Source organism: Macaca mulatta, chromosome 14 (genome assembly GCF_049350105.2).
Source record: "Macaca mulatta isolate MMU2019108-1 chromosome 14, T2T-MMU8v2.0, whole genome shotgun sequence".
Lineage (NCBI taxonomy): Eukaryota > Metazoa > Chordata > Mammalia > Primates > Cercopithecidae > Macaca > Macaca mulatta.
Window position 1 is genome coordinate 108895874 of NC_133419.1, and position 26874 is coordinate 108922747.

General features: G+C 39.1%; 1 protein-coding gene across 1 annotated transcript in view; it reads left to right on the top strand.

Moving 5' to 3' along the window:
- The window catches only part of CUL5 (cullin 5), a 104837-nt gene that overhangs the window by 43560 nt on the left and 34403 nt on the right, over positions 1 to 26874 (top strand). Inside the window, 5 exon segments of the mRNA XM_015115606.3 lie at positions 1881 to 2057; positions 4708 to 4849; positions 6706 to 6851; positions 6934 to 7014; positions 24652 to 24745. Of these exon segments, the coding sequence (XP_014971092.1) occupies positions 1881 to 2057; positions 4708 to 4849; positions 6706 to 6851; positions 6934 to 7014; positions 24652 to 24745 (640 nt within the window).

Consider the following 26874-nt stretch of genomic DNA (forward strand, 5'->3'; position numbering starts at 1 on the left):
GTCTAGAAATGTAGACATCAGCAAGAATCCAGGAATGGGATTTAGCACCACTGATTCTGAGCAGTTAATAGGAATAGCAATGCCAGACATGGGTCTTAAAAAGACCCATCTTAAAGAGATTTTTAAATGCTTAAGAATTTTTTTTTTTAATTGTGAATCATTTTACTAGGTAATCTTCAATTGAACGTACCTTGTTAGGAAGGACCAGATCTTCCAAATGGTTGAAAGGCAATATTCATTGAAATGTTTATAACATTTTTTAAAGAACAAAAAAAAAAGAAGTAAAAATAATAAACATAGGTGGAGTCTTTTTTTTTTTTTTTTTTAACCTAGATTAATACAACTATTTTATTTGTTCACAATTGTGTGGCTTAGCAATTTGGGCCGTCTCAGCTGATTTTGCCTAAGCTTATTAATGCAGCAGCAGTGAGTTGTTGGACAAGGTGGTCTAAGAAAGCATTGAAACACATACATGGTTTTTGCTGCGGCTTTCTCTTCCCTCTGTGGTTTCTCATTCTCAAGGAAACCAGCCTTTGAGATGAAAGTAGAATCTACAATACCTGTTCATGGATAGGCTGAGAAATCTCACAGTGTTACATCGGTGGTGTTCTGTTGGTCAAAGTAAATCACAGGACCACCCCAAACTCTAATAGTGGAGAAATAGACTCCACCACCTTTTTTTTTTTTTTTTTTGAGATGGATTCTCATTCTGTCGCCTAGCGTGATCTTGGCTCACTACAACCTCCGCCTCCCGGATTCAAGTGATTCTCCCGCCTCAGCCTCCCAAGCAGCTGAGATTACAGGTGCATGCCACCATGTCTGGCTAATTTTTGTATTTCTAGTAGAGGCAGGATTTCACCATGTTGGTCAGGCTGGTCTCGAACTCATGACCTCGTAGTCTACCTGCCTCAGCCTCCCAAAGTGCTGGGATTACAGGCATGAGCCACTGTACCTGGCATGACTCCACCACCTTTAAAAAAATTGAGATATAATTAACATACCATAAAATTTACTCTCTTAAAGGATATGATTCAGTGAGTTGTAGTATATTTCATAAAGTTGTGCAACCATCACCCAGTAATCCCAGAATATTTTCATCACCCTAAAAAGAAATCCTATACCTATGAACAGTCAGTCCCTTCTCCCAACCCACTAAATCACTGATCTGTTGTCCCTATGGATATGTCTATATTTGACATTTTCTATAATTAGAATAATAATGTATGGCCTTTTGTGACTAGTTTCTTTCACAATATTTGTTTCTCTTTATGGCCGAATAGTATCTGTTGTTTGGATATACTATGTATTGTGGGTGTTTTTGGTTTCTTTTTTCATTTGTTTAGTTTTTTTTTTTTTCTTTTTGAGACAGTATATTGTTCTGTCGCCCAGGCCAGAGTGCAGTGGCAAAATCACAGCTTGCTGTAGCCTCTGAAGCAATCCTCAACCTCCTAAGTGGCTGGGACCACAGGCACGCACCACCACACCCAGCTAATTTTTTGTTTTATTTGTGGAGATGTGGTCTTGCTGTGTTGCCCAGGTTGGTCTCAAATTCCTGAGCTCAAGCAATCCTCCTGCCTCAGCCTCCCAAAGTGCTGGGACTACAGGTATGAGCCACCATGCCTGGCCCCTATATTGTTTATCCATATTTCAGCTAGTGGATATTTGGGTTGTTTCTACTTTTTATCTATTTTGAATAATGCCGCCATGAACATTCGTATACAAGTTTTTTGTGTGAACATGTTTTAATTTCTTTTGGATATAAGAGCTTGTACAATAATTTAAAAATTATGTACAATTTAAATTTTGGCATGGATATGTTTTGTTCTTAATTTTTCAAAGCAACTGCATTTATTTCAAATTGGTACGTCTCTTTTTTTCAGCGAGTACTGAGCCATCAAGATGATACGGCTTTGCTAAAAGCATATATTGTTGAATGGAGAAAGTTCTTTACACAATGTGATATTTTACCAAAACCTTTTTGTCAACTAGAGATTACTTTAATGGGTAAACAGGGCAGCAATAAAAAATCAAATGTGGAAGACAGTATTGTTCGAAAGGTAAGACTGTTTTTCTCATTGTTTTCCTAATATTCTTCAGAAAGAGGGTGATTTGGAAGCATTTGAAAGTAATTTAAACTTTTAAGTGGGTTTTTCTACTTCACATGTAAATTGCTTTTCAGCTCTTCTTAGATTTTATTGAATAATACTCTTATTTATGTCTTTAGCTTCAATCTTCTTTCATCTTTTTATGTGGTCTTAAGCTGTAGATCTGTGTCTTCAACCATTTTCTCCTTTACTTTTCCTTTTAACTTTCTCCTTTTCCTGGTATTATCTTCAGTATTTTATGTCTCTATTCTTTCTTTATACTTTTTTTTTTTTTTTTTTTAAAGAACTGGAGCATCACTCTGTCGCCTAGGCTGGAGTGTGCAGTGGCGCAGTCTCTGCTCATTGCAGCCTCCACCTCCTGGGTTCAAGCAGTTCTCCTGCCTCAACCTCATGAGTAGCTGGGACTACAGGCATGCGCCACCACACCTGGCTATTTTTTGTATTTTTAGTAGAGACCTGGTTTCACCATGTTGGCCAGGCTGGTCTTGAACTCCTGCCTTCAGGTGATCCGCCTGTCTCGGCCTCCGAAACTGTTGGAATTACAGGCATGAGCCACCACACCCAGCCTATACCCTTACTAGAAATTAAATTACTTTTCTCCTCTCTCAAAAATCTCCTTTTATTAGGTTACCTTCTGATATCTTTATATTTAATTGTGGCTAAACTGCTATCTTTATAATTTCCCTTTTACTTAATTCTTCTATTATAAATTCAGTGTGTACTGTGCCTATTTTCTATTCAAAATTTGTGTCAAGTAACCAGTCATGATTTAATGGAAAGAACTCAGTGCTGAATATGAAGGGTCCTAGGTTTCCCTTTCAACTCTTCAAACTCTGTCCTCATTTTCCATGTATCTTTCCACTTGTAAGAATCAAATGGAACCATAGATTTGAAAAGTAAAAAATGCCATTTGAACTTTAGTCAATTTGCTGTTTGCTGTGATGGTTATAGTAACACACTCCGGCATTACAATAGTGTAACCTGGGCATTGTTGCCCCATCCTAGCCTTAAAATTTGCTCTGATGTTGACAGGGATTCTGTAAATTTAGATACCCAGTGGTTCTTCAGTGTTAGAAATCACTGCAATATGGGAAAGTAGTGCCGAGAAAAAAATAAAAGTGAAAAACACTTCTGGCTGCTATTTAATTTGTAGTCTCATAATCTTATCCTCTTTTTTTGGCCATTCTCTGTTGGTTGTGGGAAGTTTTGACATTCTCTATTGGTTGTGGGAAGCAACATCCACTTACTGATTAAGTGTATCGATTCTGGGACCACAGTTTTTGGATTCACATCTCAGTGTTGCCACTGATGAGATGCATAAATGTGGAAAGTTAGCTTTGCTATCTGTACCCCAGGTTTCACATATCTAAAGGGGGGATAATCATGGTACCTATATCAAGATTATGAGGATTAAATGAGTTATATGCGGACAATACAGAGAGCAGTCCCAGGTGCAGAATGAGTGTTAGAAAACTGTTAACTCTTGTTATTGTTGCTGTTATTAATGTATCTCCTACATCTGGCCAAGTTTCTTGGAGTACTGGTATAATCACCAATGTTTAGATACCATTTTTATCATTTAATGGAACATCTAAACAGTAGATTTGCATACTCTTTTATAAGGTCCAGTATCAGATTTTCAGTTGGTCCTTTTTGCATTTTTTATGTGTCTTTACAAACATGTGCATATGTCTATTTCAAACCACCAGTATATCTGAAATTCAACCATGGAACTACAGGAGAATAAACATTTTCCATGTATTATCATAGTTAATTTTTACAACCACTGAAATTTGCAGTATTATTTTGACCATTTTACACATAAGAAAGCAGATAAATAAGTAACAGCTGGGATTGAATTCCAGTTATGTTGGATTCTGAAACATTTGTTCTTTATTTACTTTTGTTTTGTTTGAAATGGGGTCTTGCTGTGTTGCCCAGGCTAGAGTGGAATGGTGTGTTCTGGGCTTGCTGCAGCCTTGCCCTCTTGGACTTAAGTGATCCTCCCACCTCAGCCTCCCAAGTAGCTGGGAGTACAAGCGCATGCCAGCATGCCTAGCAAATTTTTGTATTTTTTGTTGTCGTTGAGATGGGTCTTACTGTGTTGCCAAGGCTGCTCTCAAACTCCTGGCCTCAAGTGATCATCCCACGTTGGCCTCCCAAGGTTTTGGGATTAGACCACACTTAGTCGACCCTTGTTTACCATTATGCTAAATATACTGCTTCCCTGAAGTATTTGAGTGAATGCAACCTAAGTTATTTTGAGACAGGGTCTTACTCTGTCACCCAGGCTGGAGTGCAGTGGCATGGTCTCGGCTCATTGGGACTACAGGTGTGTACCACCACACCTGGCTATTTTTTTTTTTTTTTTTTTGTATTTTTTTTATAGAGACAGGAGTTTGTCCTGTTGCCCAGGCTGGTCTCGAACTCATGGACTCCAGCAATCCACCTGCCTCGGCCTCCCAAATTGGTGGGACTACAGGCATGAGCCACTGCACCTGGCCCAGGCCTACGAATTTGATTTCCTTTTTTAGTGTTTGTACATGATACTTTGTATATTAATAATTGAAAATTATGTTACATTTTGTTCTTGTTTTCCTAGCTTATGCTTGATACATGGAATGAGTCAATCTTTTCAAATATAAAAAACAGACTCCAAGATAGTGCAATGAAGCTGGTACATGCTGAAAGATTGGGAGAAGCTTTTGATTCTCAGCTGGTTATTGGAGTAAGAGAATCGTATGGTATGTTCTGAACTTTTATGATCATAATTTCTGTTTCATGGAAATTATAGAACAATTACGGAATAGCACAAAGTTGTGTTTATTAGCATACAAAGTTACATCTACTTTTTGTACTAGATTTTTTTTAAGAGTACACAAATGATATTAATTCTGCTTAAAAGTGTATAAAAATTCATATTAATGTGGTTAATATTTTCTTCATGCCATTAATTTCTTGGCAAGTCTTTTTAGTGAAGTAAATTAGATATATAAATTTGAATGTATAGCTTATAAAAGGTAACTAGTTCATTAAAAGGTTAGGTATTCATCTTTCAGAAAGCAGGTTACTTCCATGAAAGGTAATGAAAAGGAGAGCATGTAGGAGCACATTCCCTCTGACTTCTAATCTGTTTCCTGTTACTTAGAGTATGCCTCTTCCCCACGCTTCATCCTCCTCCTGGAGGCCTTTCTTCATTCCCAGACTAAGTTAAGTTCTGTCATTTAGTGCTTCACAGTACCTGTGCCTCCTTGGCGTAGTACTTTTGTTTAATAGTGTTGTTAGCACTGTGTCTTTAGTGAACATAGAATGCATGGCACAAAATCACTCTAGATAAGTATTTATTGAGTTAATGAACCTATAGAGTTATTTTTGACTGGCTTTTCTTCATTGCGCCATAATCCTTTAGTTATCAAGCCTTTAGATTTTCATTAGCAGTGCTCCTGAAATTCATTTGTTTTTATTTGAACTGCCACCAGACATTAAACTTTACATGCAGAGTTTTGAAACAGTCCTCTTATAATGATCTTATTGCTGTTGTTTAACCCATATGCTGTTCATAAATGTTTAAGCACTATTTTATTGGTATTTTTTCTACTTACCCCTTAAGTGCTACACCATGCTTTTTTTTTTTTTTTTTTAAAGAGATGGGGTTTTGCTCTGTTGCCCAAGCTGGAGTGCAGTGACGTGATCATGGCTCATTGAACCTCCACCTCTCAGGGCTCAAACAGTCCTCCTATTTCAGCCTCCTGAGTAGCTGGGACTGTAGGCATGTACCCCACACCTGGCTAATGTTTTTCTTTTTTTTTTTTTTTCTTTTTTTGAGACAGTCTCACTCTGTCACCCAGGTTGAAGTGCAGTGACATGCTCTCAGCTCACTGCAACCTCCACTTCCCGGGTCCAAGCAGTTTTCATACCTCAGCCTCCAGAATAGCTGAGATTACAGGTGTGTGCCATCATGCCCAGCTAATTTTTGTATTTTTAGTAGAGACGGGGTTTCACCATAGTGGCCAGGCTGGTCTTAAACTCCTGACCTCAAGTAGTCTGCCCATCTTGGCCTCCCATAGTGCTGGGATTACAGGTGTGAGCCTTTGTGCACGGCCTTAATTTTTCTGTAGACACATGATTTTACTATGTTGCCCAGGACATCTTCACAACCATTTGTAATTTACCATTCTACCTTACCTTCTATTAAACTTGCAATCCACTTAGACAACCTAGTCATATTTTCTTGTGCTTTTCTGCTTCTGAATATTTACTTACCTTACTAATCTCCATTTATGCAAATTCTAGTTGATTCTTTAAGATTCAGTTTAAATCCCATTGCTTCTGTGAATGTTTTCTTGATTTTTCAGTTAGAAGTCAGTCTCTTACCTATTCAAAAATAAAATAGTCTATATTTGTATTATTTATTTGTTACTTTACTGCTTTGTGCTGTCATCATCATCTTATGGAGAAGGATTTTGTCTTATATAATTATATGTTCTCTTGAGCATTATTACCTTGCACATAGTGAGTCCTCGATATTTATTTCATTTATTATACTCAAAATATTGATTTTAATCATAATTGGAGTAATACTTTATTTTCTGTTTTTCAGTTAACCTTTGTTCTAATCCTGAAGATAAGCTTCAAATTTATAGGGACAATTTTGAGAAGGCATACTTGGATTCAACAGAGAGATTTTATAGAACACAAGCACCCTCGTATTTACAACAAAATGGTGTACAGAATTATATGAAATATGTAAGTTAGAACTTAGCATATGTGATAATTTGAGCAATTCTCTTGATATTCTTAAAATGATTGCTATTTTGCTTCTGGACAGGCAGATGCTAAATTAAAAGAAGAAGAAAAACGAGCACTACGTTATTTAGAAACAAGACGAGAATGTAACTCTGTTGAAGCAGTAAGTAATGTTGTAATTGTACATTTTGTGGGATTATTTGAAATACAGAAGCATAGGAATGGCAAATAAACAACACAAATAACGTTATTTAACAGCCAACATTGTTAATTGATTTTAGTTCTTTTTGCCTATGAACCATAGCACAGCTTCATAGGAGGTATCTTATTCAGAATACGTTGTCCTTTGGAGCTGGTATGCAAGATCAAATCTATTTGCCATACCTGTTCTAGAGGTTATTTAATATAATTAACTTTTGGTAAGTTTTCTTTTATTATGTTTTATGGATATCTAAAGTTAACCATTTTTGTGATTTTCATGTTGCAAGTAATATGTGCTCCCTTAGAGATACAATTGACTCTCTTTTTTTGTGCCAGTTATGTTCTCTGAAGTGGCTGCAAACACCAAATTAGTGAATAATGAATCATTTATTCCTAGGGGATATTTCTTCTCCTTTTGGGAAGATGTTTCAAACTTCATTTGTCATGAGGTAAAATATTAATTATTATTATTTTTAGAAACAAAGTCTTGCTCTGTTGCCCAGGCTGGAGTACAGTGGTACAGTTATACCTCACTGTAACTCCTGGGCATAAGGGCCCCACCTGCCTCAGCCTCCTAAGTAGCTGGGACTACAGGCATACGTCACCATGCCTGACTAATATATATATATACACACACACACATATGTGTGTGTGTGTATATATATATACTTTATCTTTTTTTTTGAGACAAGGGCTCTCTCTGTCTCTGTTGCCCAGGCTGGAGTGCAGTGGTACAATCTTGGCTCACTGCAACCTCTGCCTTTCAGGCTCAAGCAGTTCTCCTGCCTCAGCCTCCCAAGTGCTGGGACTATGAGCGCGTGCCACCATGCCTAATTTTTTTATTTTTAGTAGAGATGGGGTTTCACCATGCTGCCCAGGCTGGTCTTGAACTCCTAAGCTCAGGTGATCCACCCGCCTTGGCCTCCCAGAGTGTTGGAATTACAGGCGTGAGCGACTGCGCCCGGCCACCTGGCTAATGTGTTTTTCTTTTTTTTTTTTTTTCATCGAGAGCAGGTCTTGCTATGTAGCCCAGGCTGGTTTTGAACTCCTGGCCTCAAGCAATCCTTCCTCCTCAGCCTCCCAAAATGCTGGGATTATGGGCATGAGCCACCATACCTGGCCTCAAAATATTAATAATTTGATGAAAGCATCAGCTTTTTATATTGTTTTATTTACTTCATGTTGTATGATAAAATGCATATTTTAAAAAACAAAAAACTGGTCAGTGATAGTACCATGGTAGGTGTTTTCTTTTACATGGAGGACTGACCTTAGGGTGCTTTAGTATAAGTAAAGTTAGAATCTAGTTGGGACAGTCTTGGAATTGTTGAAACACAACAATAGTATTTCCTCTGGTTCCTTTCAGTCTTTGGAGCCTAGGAACTTGATTTAGATTTGCATTCTCAGGAATAACATTCTAGCTTGCCCATAATCAAATATTTTTCAACTATGAATGGGATTCAAAATTTTTTTTTACTTTTGACTTTTCTTTGGCTTTGTCCATCTTAAGTGGTAGTTGTGTTTATTTTATTCTTTGTTCAGAAATCATGCTGAGCTGGATGTCTTTTCTCTTTGGTTCTTTTAGTTTTTGTTTTGCTTGTCCTTGATTTGCAGTATGCATCCTCTTTGAGCGGTTGAAATAGTTTTGATATTGGCAAAAGGAAGGATAATTTAGTGGTTATTTATAGAAGTTCTTTATAGATATGTAAATCCAGGCTTGGGCTACATTCAGAAGGCCAGGAAGGCTATTGACTTTTTTTTGAAAACAGGTGGGCCACAGAGTTGTCCCTTAGGAAGATTAATCTGGTGACAGGAAAGATGGAAGACTGGAATGGGGAAGAGCTGGGAATAAGAAGTAGAAAGCGTTTGCAGTAATTCAGGCAAGGTATTAGGCAGACCAAGTAGAGTTACAGTAGTGGGAATGGAAAAGACAAGGAGAGAGAGAAACTTCTTAGAGGTGGAACGTTGTTCACATGGATGGGGCTACATATCACACATAATCAAGCCAATAATGTTTCTGAGGTTTCAGCCATGGAGAGCTGTGCTGCTACTGAGAAATTAGGTATAAAAATAAGTCTTAGTGAGGTAGAAAGGATGAGTTCATCTTGGAGGATTTGGGTATTTGTTGTAGATTGATGTACCTGTAGCACCTGGATGGGGATGTTAGAGTTTTATAAGGTGAAATTGTTCTGATCTCCTACTGCAATTTATATAAGTTGGTTATATCATAGCCACATTAAACTTACGAATTTTCAACTATAAAGGGCCAACTAAAAGAATGAGTCCAGAGTAGCTGGGACTACAGGTGCATGCCACTACGACTGGCTAATTTTTTATTTTTTGAGATTACATCTCACTGTGTTGCTAAGGCTTCTTTTAAACTCCTGGACTCGAGCAGTTCTCCCACCTCGACCTCCCAGAGTGCTGGGATTACAGGCACGAGCCACGGCACTTGGCAGTAATGGTCAAAAGTTTGAAATGAAATAGGGTATTTGCATAGTTTCAAAGTATCTTCCCCAAGATATTTACTAAAGGAGAAGCCTGAAGATGCCATCTTAATTAAGTGATCAAGGTGAGCATCACCAGTAGTAGGACATGCTGATATACCCCATGATATGCACTAAGAAGAATACAATATTATTTCTGTTTTATTCTTGCCAAAAATGTATAATCTTACTGTAATAATGAGGAAAGATTAAACAATTCCAAATTGATTGATAGCCTACAAAATGGCTAATATTCTTTAAGGTGTCAAGACTGTAACAGACTGAAGGATAAAGGAACTGCCACAGATTGGATGAGAGTAGGAGAAATAACTAAATGCAACATGGGCTTGTGGATAGGATCCTGGAATGGAAGGACATTAGTGGAAAAACTGGTGAAATGAATAAGAGCTAGAGTTAAATTGATAGTATTGCACCAATACTATTTTCCTGGTTTCGATAGTGGTACTATAGTTATGTAAGATGTTAATGTTGGGAGAAGTGAGGTGCTATTTTTCTGCTAACTTTTCTGTAATCATCAATCAAAGAAGTTGAAAAAGAATATTGGCTGGGCGCAGTGGCTCACGCCTGTAATCCCAGCACTCTGGGAGGCCGAGGTGGGCACATCACCTGGTCAGGAGTTCAAGACCAGCCTGATCAATACGGTGAAACCCTGTCTCTATTAAAAATATAAAAATTAGCCGGGCATGGTGGCATGCACCTGTAATCCCAGCTACTCAGGAGGCTGAGGCAGGAGAATCTCTTGAACCTGGGAGGCAGAGGTTACAGTGAGCCGAGATTGCGCCACTGTACTCCAGCCTAGGCGACAGAGCAAGACTCTGTCTCAAAAAAAAAAAAAAAAAAAAAAAGAATATTATGAAGAGTGCCTTTTTTTTTTTTGAAACATAGCCTTGATGTGTCACCCAGGCTACAGTGCAGAGGCGTAATCTCTGCTCACTGCAACCTCTGCCTTCCGGGTTCATGTGATTCTCATGCCTCAGCCTCCTGAGTAGCTGGGACTACAGGTGCTCACCACCACGCCCGGCTAATTTTTTGTATTTTTAGTAGAGACAAGGTTTCACCATGTTAGCCAGAATGGTCTCGATCTCCTGACTTCGTGATCCACCCACCTCTGCCTCCCAAAGTGCTGGGATTACAGGTGTGAACCACCACACCCAGCCAAAAGTGATTTTTTTTTTTTTAAATGAAGTAAGAGTAATGCTATAGAGTGTATTGGTGGTGGTAATGCTTCTGCTGCTGCTTTTACTTTATGGAATATGGTCAGAAAAGGTCTCTTTGAGGGAATGATATTGGAGTTAAGACCTGAGTGATAGGGAACTAGCCTTGTGAAGATCTGAGACAAAAGCATTTCAGGCCGAAGGAAGAGCAAGTGTAAAAGCTTTGAAGGGGGAAGGAGCTTAACATATTTTAGGAACAGAAAAAGGTTAGTGTGGCTAGAGCATCACAGGTGAGGGATGGAGAGTGATGCAAGATAAGGATAGACAAGAAAGCAGAGTTCAGTGCAATCAGAAGCCAATCAAAGATTTTAAGCAGAGAGCTTATTCGATTTCCATATTACGAAATAGCGTTTGGTCTGCAGTATGGTATTTAACAATCTAGATGAGAGGTATTGGTGGCAGTAGAGATGGATATATAAGAAGATGGATTCAAAGTATATTTGGGAGGTATATCTAATAGGTTGTTCCTGTTTTACAAATGAGGAAACAAATTCAGAAATGTACAGAAGGTTGCCCTCACACAGATAGGAAATGGTGAAGCTGGGTTTCAATTTAAGTCTAATCTAGATCCTGAGTTCTTAAAGATACTATTAAGCACTTTAGAATATATGAAGAAGAGACATACAGTTTGGCAAATTATTTGGGTATATGTATTGCACATATATGTATATAATTAGCACTCTTGGTTGCAAGGGACAAAACCCATCTCAAAAAAAACAGGTGGATCTATGGGTTCATGTAAAATTCCTCGTGGACAATGCTAGGGTAAGACTAAAAGGAAGTAAATGTGGATTCAGAAACTCGTGACTCTGCGAGAACTTTCTAGGTATGTGATGTGATACCATAAATATGATATATTTGGAGAAATTTTTCTTCTGGTGTGCTTTATTATCATTTAGAGTTGATAGGCATTTGCTTGAAGTGGAGACCATGAGAGCTGCCAGCTTATCCTTCCAGTTTGTGACCTAAGAGGTGATAAGAGTCTTCCTCCACTGGTTTTAATTGACCCTACTTTAATTGGTCCGGCTTGGATCAGGGGCCCAAACTTGGATCAACTGCTGTGTGTTTCTTTGCACATGTGTGTAAGCATGTTTAAGTGCCAAAATACATGTATTTGTAGTATGCATAATATAGTAGTACTCATCCAGAGGACAGCCGTTTCAGAAATTTTAACTATTTGCAATTCAGGGGAGAAATCTAGAAAGTAAATTAGGCTGTGCATGGGGGCTCACGCCTGTAATCCCAGCACTTTGGGAGGCTGAAGTGGGTGGATGACAAGGTCAGGAGTTTGAGACCAGTCTGGTCAACATGGTGAAACCCTGTCTTTACTTAAAAAAAAAAAAAAAAAAAAAAAAAAAAAAAAAAATTAGTTGGGCCTGGTGGCATGTACCTGTAATCCCAGCTACTCAGGAGGCTGAAGCAGGAGAATTCTTTGAATCCAGGAGGCAGAGGTTGCAGTGAGCCGAGATCATGCCACTGCACTCCAGCCTGGGTGACAGAGCAAGACTCAGTCTCAAAAAAAAAAAAAAAAATTAGTCCAAGAGCTCTGAGCAGTTAAGTGTTGCATTAGATGTCTGAAGCCCTACTCTTACAGTTTTATTTTTACTTATAGGAGAGCCACTTAGACCCTACTTAGATCTGATTTTACATACAATTCTAATAAGCTTGATTATCACTGGGTGGGCCTATAGCAGATGAACAGGAATGTATTAGTAAAGCAAGGTAATAGGCTTCCAGGCTGTGCTGCTGAACAGGCATGTTGACAGCAAAAAATAACACAACCATAAGAAAAGAGCAAGAAAAAAAAATTGAGCCAAAATGCCTTTTTTGTTTTAAGAGACAGAGCCTCGCTATGTTGCCCAGGCTGCAGTGCAGTGGCTATTCACAGGTTTGATCAGAGTGCACTGCATCCTCGAATTCCTGGCCTTCAGTAATCTTCCCACCTCAGCCTCCTGAGTTGCTGGGGCTGTAGGCGCATGCAACCACACCCAGCTTTAAGCCAAAATGACTTAAAATTTGTGTTTGGTTTTTAGGTGATAGTCCTGCATACCTTAGTATTTCCTGGGGAAATTAAGGTAGTATTTACTACATACCCACAGTGTGTAAGGCAGTATGCTAGTTGGGGATAAGATAGACTTAGTCCCTATCCTCAGGATGACACTAGAATAAAATGGATTGTTTATACAATAGAGGAATAGAAAAGTGAATTGGTAGTGTAAGTCTTGATCACTTCAGAATGACCAGGGCACCGATAGGGAGGGAGTGTATTACAGTGGTTAGGGTCATACATGTTGGTATTAGATGAAAATTTGAATCCCACAGATGTTATTTTACCAGCTGTCTGCATTTTGTCGAGTTATTCATCCTTTGTAGTCTCTCTTTTCCTAACTATAAAATGGAATAGGCCGGGCGCGGTGGCTCATGCCTGCAATCTCAGCACTTAGGGAGGCCGAGATGGGTGGATCATGAGGTCAGGAGTTCGAGACCAGTCTGGTCAACATGGTGAAACCCTGTCTCTACTAAAAAAAAATACAAAAAAATTAGTTGGGCGTGGTGACATGCATCTATAATCTCAGCTACTCAGGAGGCTGAGGCAAGAGAATCGCTTGAACCCGGGAGGTGGAGGTTGCAGTGAGGAGAGATCACGCCATAGCACTCCAGCCTGGGCGACAGAGCGAGACTCCGTCTAAAAAAAAAAAAAAATTGAATAATACCCTTTTGTATTAGCAGAATTAAATGAAATATGATATATTAAGCATTTAAGCACTGTGCCTGGCATGATAGCTTTTACTGTTAGGCACTGGTTCAGAGAAAACTACTTACTAATTCTAAGACAAGTAAAAACTGTTTTACCATCTGTGCAAAACTGATTTAAAAAGCCGAGTAGATAACTAGGTCACAGGTTACAAATTATTAACATTAAAATAAGCACTTATTAACCTTCAGTATTTCGGTATGTCAGGCATAGTATCCTCTCCACAGAGGAGGTCAAAAATTAAAAAAAAATTAAGCTTGGTGTTCAAAAAGGCAAGGTGATCCAGACTTTTGTAGTGCCACTAATCATAATAGTACAGAAAGAATCTTAGTCAAACTAGAAAGGCCAGGAAATTAGTGATTGAATACATTACAGATATCCTTGTATGGTTAAGGGCCTGGTAATGATAGAGTAGAATCATAAAGTGGGGGAGCTCAAGATAATTTTTATTTCAACTCTTACTTCATAGCTGAGGCAAAGCAAACTATTCCTTATACAGAGCTATATAACTAATGAAAATCAGAAATGCTTTTTTTTTTTAAATGAAATTTCAACGAGGTAGAAATAATTATGCAAATTGAATACCACTAAAAGAAGAATCTGGCTGTGCGCGGTGGCCCACGCCTGTAATCCCAGCATTTTGGGAGGCCGAGGCAGGTGGATCACCTGAGGTCAGGAGTTCGAGACCAGCCTGGCGAACATGGTGAAGCCCCGTTTCTACTAAAAATACAAAAAATTAGCCGGACGTGGTGGCGCGTTCCTGTATTCCCAGCTACTTGGGAGGCTGAGGCAGGAGAATCGCTTGAACCCGGGAGGCGGAGGTTGCAGTGAGATGGCACCATTGCACTCCAGCTTGGGCAACAAGAGCGAAACTGTCTCAAAAAAAAAAAAAAAAAGAAGAAGAATCTACCACGTCTCGTAGCCTACCTGTCTCACCTTTCATCTTCCAGACCTGTGAATTCATTCATTCAACAGGTACTTATTGGAGTGCCTGCTGTGTTTTATGGCAGGCATTATTTTTGAAGAGTTTATAGTCTTGCTATAGAGGAGGTTAAAACATCAAGCACATTGATAGTTAAAGTGTTTCACCTTGCAGACCTCTGGGGAGAGATTGCTATGGATTTAGAAGTTGTGCTCATCTCAGGCAAACATACAGGAGTTGATGGCATATGGCAAAAAGTTTTTTTCTTCACGGAATCTAGCAAAAGGAGACAGAAAGGGAATACAAGGTGAGAGAGATGGCTTATCACTATACTTTCCATTCAAGATGTATTTTCAAATAACAAGTTATATATTTAGGATCGACTATGTATATAGTAATTTGGTAAATGGGAAGAAATACAAAAGAGGAATAACATGATTTCTGTCCTCAAGAAACTGACTCTTGTTAGGACAAGACTCATTTGAAATAAGGAGAGAATTCTATCTAGCGATCTCCCTTCTTTTTGCCTAGGTAAAATAATTTTCTGAAGGATTTTTTAATATATAGAAATCTATACCATAATTGTTCTCTTTATTTTTAAAAAGAGCTTTGTAATGAAAGTTTTAAAATATTTACACAAGTAGAGAAAATACTATAATGAACCCTACCGCCATACCCAGTCCTCCAGATTCAACAATTATCATTATTTTGTCATACTTGTTTTGTTGATCCTTCTTTTTCTTTTTTCCTTTCTTTTCCATTCCTCCCTATTTCCCTCCCCATTTTGCCTCCCTTCCTTCCTGCATTCCTACGTTTAAAAATAAATTTATGATGTTGCTCATTTTTACTCCGCTTACATTGTATTAGTCCATTTTCACACTGCTGTAAAGATACTACCTGAGACTGGGTAATTTATAAAGGAAAGAGGTTTAGTTGACTCACAGTTCCGCACGGCCTGGGAGTCCTCAGGAAACTTAAATCATGGCGGAAGGCGAAGGGGAGGCAGAGCACATCTTACATGGCGGCAGGAGAGAGAGAGAGAGAGTGTGTGTGTGTGCAGGGGAAACTGCCACTTTTAAAACCATCAGATTTTGAGAATTCCCTCTCTATCACAAGAACAACATGAGAGAAAACCATGCTGATCCAGTCACCTCCCACCAGGTCCCTCTCTCAACATGTGGGGATTACAATTCGAGATGAAATTTGGGTGGGGATACAGAGCCAAAGCATATTACAATCTATATTGTAACATAACCTATATACACTGTAGTATTACTAACTGGTTCTCTAGTGATGACCATTTCATTGTTTATAGTATCTTATAAATAGTGCTTTCTAGAATATCCTTAAATACCTCTATCTTTTTAACATCCTTGTGTACACATCTTTTCTCACACTTGGCTTCCTCTTGGAATCGAATCTCCTGGAAATTAGATAGCTGAAGTAAAAGTCCCTGAACCTTTTACAAATTGCTACACAATAAATACCAAACTGACTTTTAGGAATGTAGTCCCATCAACTTTGTGCTTGTTTATCCATATCATCACTGATCTGAGTTTTGTCTATTGATTTTTACCAATCTCCTGGTATCATAGATTTTACAATATTTTTTGTGTGCATTTAAAAATTAATATTAAAAATTATAAATATTAAACATTAATTATATGTATAACTATAAATATAAATACATAAAATTATAAATAATTATTTTATAAATATAAAATAATTTTTTATTTTGTGCATACGTACATGGTGTATGTAGTTGTATGTATTTATGGGTTACATGAGACATTTTGTTACAGGCATGCAACACATGATAATCACATCAGGGTAAATGGTATCCATCACCTCAAGCATTTATCCTTGTGTTATAGACAGTCCAATTCTTTTAATTATTTTTAAATGTACAATTAAATTATTTTTTACTAGAGTCACCCTGTTATGTTATCAAATACTATGTGTTATTCATCCTGTTTTTGTTTTGTTTTGTTTTGTTTTGTTTTGTTTTTGAGACAGAGTTTTGCTCTTGTTGCCCACCCAGGCTGGAGTGCTGTGGTGTGATCTCGCCTCACCACAATCTCTGCCTCCCAGGTTCAAGTGATTCTCCTGCCTCAGCCTCCCGAGTAGCTGGGACTGCAGGCATGCACCACCACGCCTGGCTAATTTTGTATTTTTAGTAGAGATGGGGTTTCTCCGTGTTGGTCAGGCTGGTCTCGAACTCCTGACCTCAGGCGATCCACCTGGCTCAGCCTCCCAAGGTGCTGGGATTACAGGTGTGAGCCGCTGCGCCCGACTATTCATTCTGGGTTTTTTTTGTACCCATTAACCATCCCTATTTCCCCACCACCACCTCACTACCCTACCCAGCATCTGGTAACTATCCTTTACTCTCTATCTCCATGAGTTCAATTGTTTTAATTTTTAGCTCCCACAAATGAGTGAGATTGTGTGAAATGTGTCTTTGCCTGGTTTATTTCACCTAACACAGTGTTCTCCAGTTTCATCCGTGTTGTTGCAAATGACAAGATCTCATTCTTTTTTTATGGCTGAATAGTACTCCATTGTGTTTATTTACATTTTCATTCTCCATTCATTTGTTGATGGACAGTAAGGTTGCTTCCAGATCTTGATTATAAATAGTGCCGCAATAAACGTGGGAGTGCCCATATCTCTTCCATATGCTCATTTCCTTTCTTTTTGGTATATAGCCAGCAGTGGGATTGCTGGATCATAAGGTAGCTCTGTATTAGTTTTTTGAGGAACCTCCAAACTGCTCCATAGTGCTTGTACTAATTTACATTCCCACCATCATTATACGAGGGTTCCCTTTTTTCCACATCCTCACCAATATTTGTTATTGCCTATGTTATAGATAAAAGCTACTTTAGGCCGGGCGCGGTGGCTCAAGCCTGTAATCCCAGCACTTTGGGAGGCCGAGGCGGGTGGATCACGAGGTCAGGAGATCGAGACTATCCTGGCTAACATGGTGAAACCCCGTCTCTACTAAAAATACAAAAAAACTAGCCGGGCGTGGTGGCGGGCGCCTGTAGTCTCAGCTACTTGGGAGGCTGAGGCGGGAGAATGGCGTGAACCCGGGAGGCGGAGCTTGCAGTGAGCCGAGATCACGCCACTGCACTCCAGCCTGGGAGACACAGCGAGACTCCGTCTCACAAAAAAAAAAAAAAAAAAAAGCTACTTTAACTGGGATGAGATGAGATCTCATCGTAGGTTATATCATCTGCAAACAAGGGTAGTTTGACATCTTCCTTTGCAGTTTGGATGCTCTTTCTTTCTCTTGTCTGATTCCTCTAGCTACAACTTCCAGTATTATTTTGAATAAAATTGGTGATAGTGGGCATCCTTGTCATGTTTCAGATCTTAGAGGGAAAGTTTTTAGTTTTTCTCCATTCAGTATGATACTACCTATGGGTCTCTCATATGTGGCTTTTATTATGCTGAGGTATGTTCATTCTATACCCAGTGTTTTGAGGGTTTGTATCATGCAGGAATGTTGAATTTTATCAGATGCTTTTTCAGCATCAATTGAAATGAACATATGGTTTTTGTCTGCCATTCTGTTGATATGATGTATCACATTGATCAATTTGTGTATGTTGAATCATCCTTGCATCCAGGGATAAATCCCACTTGGTCATGATGAATGATTTTTTTAATGTGTTACTAAATTTGGTTCGCTAGGCTGGGCTCAGTGGCTCATGCCTGTAATCCCAGCACACTGGGAGGCCAAGGAAGGTGGATCACTTGAGGTCAGAAGTTCGAGACCAGCCTGGCCAACATGGTGAAACCCCATCTCTACTAAAAAAATACAAAAATTAGCAGGCAAGGTGTCAGGTGCCTGTAATCCCAGCCACTCGGAGGCTAAGGCAGGAGAGTCACTTGAACTTGGGAGGTGGAGCTTGCAGTGAGCCAAGATAATGCCACTGCACTCTAGCCTGGGCAACAGAGTGATAGTCTGTCTCAAAACAAAAACAAAAACAAAAATTTGGTTTGCTAGTATTTTGTTGAGGATTTTTGCATCAATATTCATCAGTGATATTGGCCTGTAGTTTTCTTTTTAAAATGTGTCTTTGTCTGCTTTTGGTATCAGGGCAATACTGGCCTCATAGAATGAGTTTGGAAGTATTCCCTCCTCTATTTTCAGAACAGTTTGAGTAGAATTGATATTAGTTCTACTTTAAATATTTGGTAGGATTCAGCAGTGAGGCCATCAAGTGCCAGGCTTTTTTTTGTTGGGAGAAATTTTATTATGGCTTCTATCTCATTATTATTGATCTATTCAAGTTTTGGATTTCTTCATGGTTCAGTCTTGGTAGGTTGGGTATGTCTAGGAATTCACTCATTTCTTCTACATCTTCCAATTTATTGTCATACCGTTCCTCATAGTAGACACTAGTGATCCCTTGAATTTCTGTAGTATCAGTTGTAATGTCTCCTTTTTCATCTCTGATTTTATTTATTTGGATCTTCTCTCTTTCTTAGTGAGTCTGGCTAAAGATTTGTTGATTTTTGTTTATCTTTTCAAGAAACCAACTTTTTGTTTTGTTGATCTTTTATATTCTTTATTTTAATTTCATTTATTTATTGTCTGGTCTTCATTATTTCTCCTACTACTTTTGGGTTTGGTTTCCTCTTACTGTTTTAGTTCTTTAAGATTAATCATTAGATTGTTGACCTAAAGTTTTTCTCCTTTTTTGATGTAAGTGCTTATAGCTGTCAACTTTGCTGTTAGTACTGCTCTTCAGTCAGCTTGTGATAGATGCTGCCTGGCCTGGGACTAACCCTTCAGGGCAGTGGCTCCTCCCTGGTCCAGGGCAGGTCCAGAAATGCCATCCAAGAGCCAAGACCTGGAATCAGGAAGCCCGAGAGCCCACCTGGTGCTCTACACTCCTGTGGCTGAGCTGTTACCTAAGATGCAAGACAAAGTCCCCTTTATTTTTCCCTCTGCTTTTCTCAAGCAAAAGGAGTGTGTCACCATAGCCATCACAACTGGGAATGTGCTAGGTCTCACCTGAAGCCAGCATGTCTCAGAGGTTCACCCAAGGCCCATGGCATACTACCTGGTTGTTGCTGCTGGTTATTTAGGTCCCAAGGGCTCCTTAGTCAGTGGTGATAGATCCTACCAGGATTAGATTGTCCCCTTCAAGCCAGCAGGTTCCCCCTTCTGTCCCAGGGTGTGTCTAGAAATGTTGTCTGGGAGCTAGGACCTGGAATGATTCTGACCAGTACCCTATCCTACTATGGCTGAGCTGGTATCCAAGATGTAAGACAAAATTCTCTTTACTCTTCCCTCTCCTCTCCTCAAGCAGAAGGAAGGGGTCTCTTTTGAAGTTGCGAGCTGTGCTGCCTGGGGTTGGGGGAGGGGTGGTACAAGCACTCCCTTAGCTGTGCTGGCTGGTGTCTCAGTAAGTTGTATGCATCTGAGCCCATCTCAGCCCTAGGGTTTGCCTAGAAGGTACAGTCCTTGTGGCCTAGACTGCCTTTCAAGTTTATTTGGAGCCCCAGAGCCCTTTAGCCTACACTGTGAGGCTTGCTAGAACTCAAGTCCTCACCGCTGGAATGGGCGATTCCCCTCTGTCTAGGGCTGGTCTAAATGCTCCCTCCATGGGCATGTGTCAGTTGAGTTCAGCCTGCTTTTGCTTTCTGCTGTGAAAGGGTGGCAGTGAGTTCAATGCAGTATCTCACAGTCACTGCTCTCTCCCTCTCCCAAGCACACAGATTCTCGCTGCCATACGGATGCTGCTGGGGGATGAGGGAGGAGTAGCATTGGCGATTCAAGACTATCTTTCCTACCCTCTTCAGTGCCTCTTTCAGTGGTATGGAGTTAAAACCACGTGCTGTGAGTGCTCACCTGATTTTTGGTTCTTATGAAGGTGTTTTTGTGTGTGTAGATAGTTGTTAAATTTGGTGTTCCTGCAGGAGGAATGATCGGTGGAGGCTTCTATTTGGCCATCTTGCTCCACTCCTCTATGTTTTACTATTTTTTTTTTAGAAACAGGGTCTCACTATGTTGCCCATATTTATTCTTATTACTGACCATTTGTATTTATTCTTTTGTGAATTCAGGATAATCTTTCGTAAATATCACTTTCATTGTTTTACTTTTCTATTCAAAAACTGGAGTACTGGTCAGGCATGGTGGCTCACTCCTGTAATCCCAGCACTTTGGGAGGCTGAGGCAGGCTAATGACAAGGTCAGGAGATCGAGACTATCCTGGCTAACACGATGAAACCCCGTCTCTATTAAAAATACAAAAAGAGATTTAACCGGGTGTGGTGACAGGCACCTGTTGTCTCAGCTTCTCCGGAGGCTGAGATGGAAGAGTGGCGTGAACCTGGGAGACGGAGCTTGCAATGAACCAAGATCATGCCACTGCACTCCAGCCTGGGTGGCAGAGTGAGACTCCTTCTCAAAAACAAAACAAAAAAAAACCCAGAGTATCATTATTTCATACCCCTGAGTTTTAAGACCCTTCATAATTTGACCCTAACCTATTTTTCTAACTTAATATGGTTCAGCAAGAGTCACTCTACTCCAGTAAGAAATATTTTCTTACTCATATAACTCATTCTGTTACTTTTTTTTCTTGAATTCATTTTAGCAGTGTTTTCTTCTGCCTACTCAAAATCTTATAAGGATTCTTTTAACTCATCTTGTAATAAAATTGTAATAAAGTAGCTCAGATCATCTAGCCTTCATCAGTTTCTTCCTATTTGAATTCCCACAGTAACTATTGTTTCTACCACTAGGTTTAGTAGCAAATTACAGACTGCCTTGTATTTTTTATCAAGTACCAGCTGTATGCCAGGACACAGCACAGTCTGTATAACTGTGGACAGAGCACAGTCTTTGTCCTTAAGTTTATAGTATAGTAATGATGTGTTTTCCAGTTATTTGCTTATTAGTGAAGTTGATTTTCTTTTCATACACGTCTGTACATATGAACTACACACACGTTTTTAGGTATATAGTTTATGGGTTTCCAACTGGATTGTAAGATCATAGAGGGCATGAACCATGTTTTATACTTCTCTATTCCTTAAAACACATAACTCAGTTCTGAGCATGTGGCCATTACTAAGTATGTACATGCTCTACTTCTGTAGTAAGAAAAGTTGGAGGCTAGGGAGATACATACCTGGCCTTAAATTATAACTCAAGACCTTATGAGCCAACTGTGCAACCTTTGCAAGTTATGTAGCTACTCTATGTCCTCATAAAGTAAGTATCTGCCTCATGAGGTTGCCGTGTGGGTTAAATAAGATCTATATGTAAAGCATTTAGCATAATGCCTGGTATAAAGTAAGTGCTCATTAAAAGATACCTGTTATAATAATTTGTTTAACCTCTCAAGCTAGAAACGGATTCAACAACCTTTGATTTCCCTAATCCCTTTCATTTAAGCATTTACCAAATTTTTCTCAGTTTAATTATGTTGTCAATTTAGCTTCTCCTTTTAATCCTAGTTGTAACTCACAATAAGAAATACATTTTATATTGTGGCTTAGAATATACTGTTTATTTGTACATATCTGAAACAAAAGTCTTATGAAATAATATTCATTGTTACAATGTGTGATACACTGATATTTTTTGTTCTATCCTGTGTACTTTTTTAAAAAAGAAAAACCTGGTCACAGTCATTAAAACTGATTTCACAACATATAGTCTGAAACACACTGGGGATTTTTAGAATCTGCAAAATTTCAACTACCGCTGAACAGAGTAATGTTCAAGTGAAAGTTTTCAATGAAATAGAAAACGCAGAGCTTAGAGTTTACTAAGATTCCACTTTGTCTTTGTTCTCTGTTAGTTATATAGTTAGATTTACCTGTGCTCAATCTGGTTTCACTGCTGAAGGTGGAAGTGTTTAGTTGGGCCTATTCCAGCGATGTTATAGAATATGATACTCAGCAGTTGGGGCAGAGATTTCCACCTTGCAAGGCAAGAGTTTCTTTACCACTTTATATGTGTATTCTTTTTTTTTTTTTTTTTTTTTTTTGAGACGGAGTTTCGCTCTTGTTGCCCAGGCTGGAGTGCAGTGGCACGATCTCAGCTCACTGCAATCTCCACCTCCCAGGTTCAAGCAGTTCTCCTGCCTCAGCCTCCTGAGTAGCTGGGATTACAGGCGCCCACCATGCCTGGCTAATTTTTAGTAGAGATGGGGTTTCTCCATATTGGTCAGGCTGGTCTTGAACTCCTGACCTCAGGTGATCTGCCCGGCTTGGCCTCCCAAAGTGCTGGGATTATAGGCCGAGAGCCACCACTCCCAACCATGTGTGTTACTTTCTTCGTACAGAAATATACATGGATATGTGCATTTAAAAGTCATCAGCATCATTCTTGTAGAGGAGCCTGAAAAAAACCTTTTTTATTTTATTTTATTTTATTATTATTATTTTTTGTGACAGTCTTGCTCTGTCGCCCAGACTACACTGCAGTGACACGATCAAGGCTCACTGCAGCCTTGACCTCCCAGGCTTAAGTGATCCTCCCTCCTTAGCCCCCCAACTCGCAGGGACCACAGAAAATTCTGTATTTGGAAAATTTTAAGCATTTTTACAATGTAGGAAGAACAGTATAATGAATCCCCATTACCTAAATTCAACTTCAGTAGCTATCAACATTGTGTCAATTCCAAAGGAATTTTTAATAAAAAATTTTTAAGGGACACATAATTCCCTCCCGTAATTTACAGATAGATGATCTCTGTTTTTCAGAAGAGATATAGCAGCCTTATTGTACTTAGCTTTAGTCCTCACAACCTATTAATTTCATCTCATCCCCAAAAGAGAAGTAAATAATTACATGACATGAGGGAGCAGGGATGAACATGATTTCTTCTGCCTCATTTAGATTTTCCTGATGGCCTCCTAGAGCACTAGACCCTGGCTGTCTTACCTGAAATAGTTCAGCAGGCTCGTTACCATATCCCAACCACCCACTCCTTACCACCTGCCTTTTGCTACCATTACACTGATCTTTAATAATGACTTGAGGAGACGAGAATCTCATTGTGTTTATCCTCTGTTTAAAACTTCCTTGGGGCCAGGCCTGATGGTTCACACCTGTAATCCCACACTTTGGGAGGCTGACAGGGGGATCATTTGAGAACAGGAGTTTGTGACCAGCTTGGGGAACATAGCAATACATCATCTCTACAAAAAAGTTTAAAAAGTTAACCAGACATGATAGTATATCCCGGTAGTCCTAGCTACTTGAGAGGCTGAGGTAGGAGGATCACTTGAGCCCAGGAGTTCAAGGCTGTAGTGAGGTATGATAGTAGCTGTGTAGTAATGCCACTGTACTCCAGCTTGGGCAGCAGAGCAACATCCTTTCTCTTAAACAAAAAAACCTTCCTTTGTTCTTCCTTCCCTACCTATAAAATAAAACCCCAAATCATAGGTTTTCATTCATAATCTGGTTACAGCCTATCTTTCTAGCCTTCTCTGCCACTGTCTATCTCTTCTCTACTATTTTAAGCTTCCTGGTATTCCTAGAATATGTAACCCATTTTAGGGCTTGTACTTACTTTACAGGATCCCATTTTAGATATCAACTTATGGATGAGGCCGTTTTAACTACCCTAGAAAAAAGTAGTTTCTAAGTTTGTTTTTATTTTATGTGTGTTTGTGTATATGTGTGATGCCACTTAACTGAGTTATACTTAGTTAGCAGTGTAGGTTTACTGCCCTCCTCACTCTCAGTTAGACAGTGATCTCTTCGAGAGCAGGAATTGTATCTTATTCTTGTCTCCTAAATACTTCTTTGGTGCCTGCATGTAGTAGGCATCCAATAATGGTTTGTTGAATGAATGTATTCACACTTCTAGAATTTTATAACCTAATTCTAAAACAAGTTCTCTCCAGACAGGAAGAGTTAATCAAAGTTTGGTTTTGTATATTTTTATTTTGTATATTTTTCTCTCCTCTCCTTGAGGACTTTTGTTAAAATGTCTAAAGAGAGTCTAGTTCTGTAGTTTTTTTCTTTAGGGGAAAATATACTTTGGTAAACTAGTGTAGCATATCCATCTTCAATAATCCTATAGTAAAGGTAAGTGAAATCTACTTTCAGTATAATTATTTTTTTCTATTGGACAATATTGTTTTATTTTGTGAGTTGGAATAGATTTGTGCTATACAGCCCATATAGTAGCCTTGACTAATTTTTGATGTATTTCAGCTCATGGAATGCTGTGTAAATGCCCTGGTGACATCATTTAAAGAGACTATCTTAGCTGAGTGCCAAGGCATGATCAAGAGAAATGAAACTGAAAGTAGGTAAAACATCACATAAAGTTATCATAATCTTCTAAGAGGGTATCTTTGAAACAAATCACTTAGTAAGTTGCTCTTAGATAATTCTTTTCCACATAGGTATATGTGGAACTGTTAGAGTGAACTATACTTAAGGAAATAGATAAAATATTTAACACAGAGGCAACTGCTAAAGAGTATATAAACTTAAATTTTAAACATTTTCCGTCTTAGCTATCGACATCTGTGTATGTGTATGGTGAATTTCTACTTTTTTCTGAAAAACAAGACACTGCTTTTAAAGGCCAATTTAAACTGGAAACATATGTTATAGATTAGAACCAGGTATTTGACTTTTGTGTGGAACCTTGTGATGAATCTTTTTAGAAAGTAATAAAACACTCCATGTTAATAGTCTTCATCTCTATCCCCAAAAATACTTTTACGATTTCTAAAGGATTTTTTTATTGCTTCAATGTTTTCTTAAAAAGATGTGTTTTGAGAGGTAGCAAGTATATAACAAACTAAAAAAAACAAAAATTGCACATATACCTACAACCCCAGTAAAACTGCTTTTAACGTTTTTTTACTTTTGTTTTTAAAATAACTTCTGCTAAGTTTCCAGATTTTGTTGTATTTAACTGCAAGGTCCTCCTATTTAATCTCTAGTTACATTTAAAGTGCGTATTTCAATTCACTTAAGTTCATACACTTTTTAGGAGTAATTCAGTAGTAAAAAGCAAGCTGCTTTATTGGCATAAACAAAATACTTGTATTCTTTGTGCCAGTCTAGTTAGAGTTATGTCTGATCTATGTTGCACTTTTTTCGAAAGGTTTTTTTTAGTGGTAATCAGTACTGTGAGTTAGGGTTTTTGTGAAGGTCAATAAAATGGCATAACATGAAAAAGTGCTTTGTAAATTGAAAAATTCTTTATGGATACAGTTTTATATTCTAATCTCTAATACAGTTGCTTTCATAATTATTACTCATGTTATTTTTTACCTTTTGATGATGTGGCTGTATATTTAATATTACATCTACCTTATGAAATATACTAATCTTGTGTGTAAATAAATATTCCTTTGCATTGAAAATCGAATGACTCACCTTTTTTTTTTTTTTTTTGGAGACGGAGTCTCGCTCTGTTGCCCAGGCTGGAGTGCAGTGGCCGGATCTCAGCCCACTGCAAGCTCCGCCTCCCGGGTTCACGCCATTCTCCTGCCTCAGCCTCTGAAGTAGCTGGGACTACAGACGCCTGCCACCTCGCCTGGCTAGTTTTTTGTATTTTTTAGTAGAGACGGAGTTTCACCGTGTTAGCCAGGATGGTCTCGATCTCCTGACCTCGTGATCCGCCCGTCTCGGCCTCCCAAAGTGCTGGGATTACAGGCTTGAGCCACCGCGCCCGGCCGACTCACCTTTTCTTTTGAGACTGGGTCTCACCATGTTGCCCAAGCTGGAATGCTGTGGCACAATCACAACTCGCTATAGCCTTGACCTCCTGGACTCAAGTGATCCTCCCACCTTCCAGCCTCCTGAGTAACTGGGACTACAGCCGTGTACCACCATGCCTGGCTAATTTTTGTGTTTTTTGTAGAGTCAGAGCCTCACCATGTTGCCCAGGCTGATGTCCCCTGCGTCTGGCTAAATGACTGAGCTTTTAAAGAAAGGAGTTGGGTTTTGCAGTATTTGATCACTTTTTTTATTTTTATTTTTTGAGACTATCTTGCCCTGTCACCCAGTCTGAGTGCAATGGTGCAATCATGGCTCACTGCAGCCACAGCCTCCTGGGCTCAGGCAGTCCTCACACTTCAGCCTCCCAAGTATCTGGGATCAAAGACATGCACCACCACACCCAGCTAATATTTGTTTGTTTGTTTGTTTGTTTGTTTTGTGTGTGTGTGTGTGTGTGTGTGTGTGTGTGTGTGTGTGTGTGTAGCGATGGGTTTTGCCATGTTGCCCTGGCTGGTCTTTTTAACTCCTGGGCTCAAATGATCTTCCCACCTTGGCTTCCCAAAGTGCTGGAATTAAAAGTGTGAACCACCACACCCAGCCTGATCACTTTTAATTTGATTTTTTTTAAACATAATTTTTAGACCGAGTGCACTGGCTCACACCTATGATCCCAGCACTTTGAGAGACCAAGGCGAG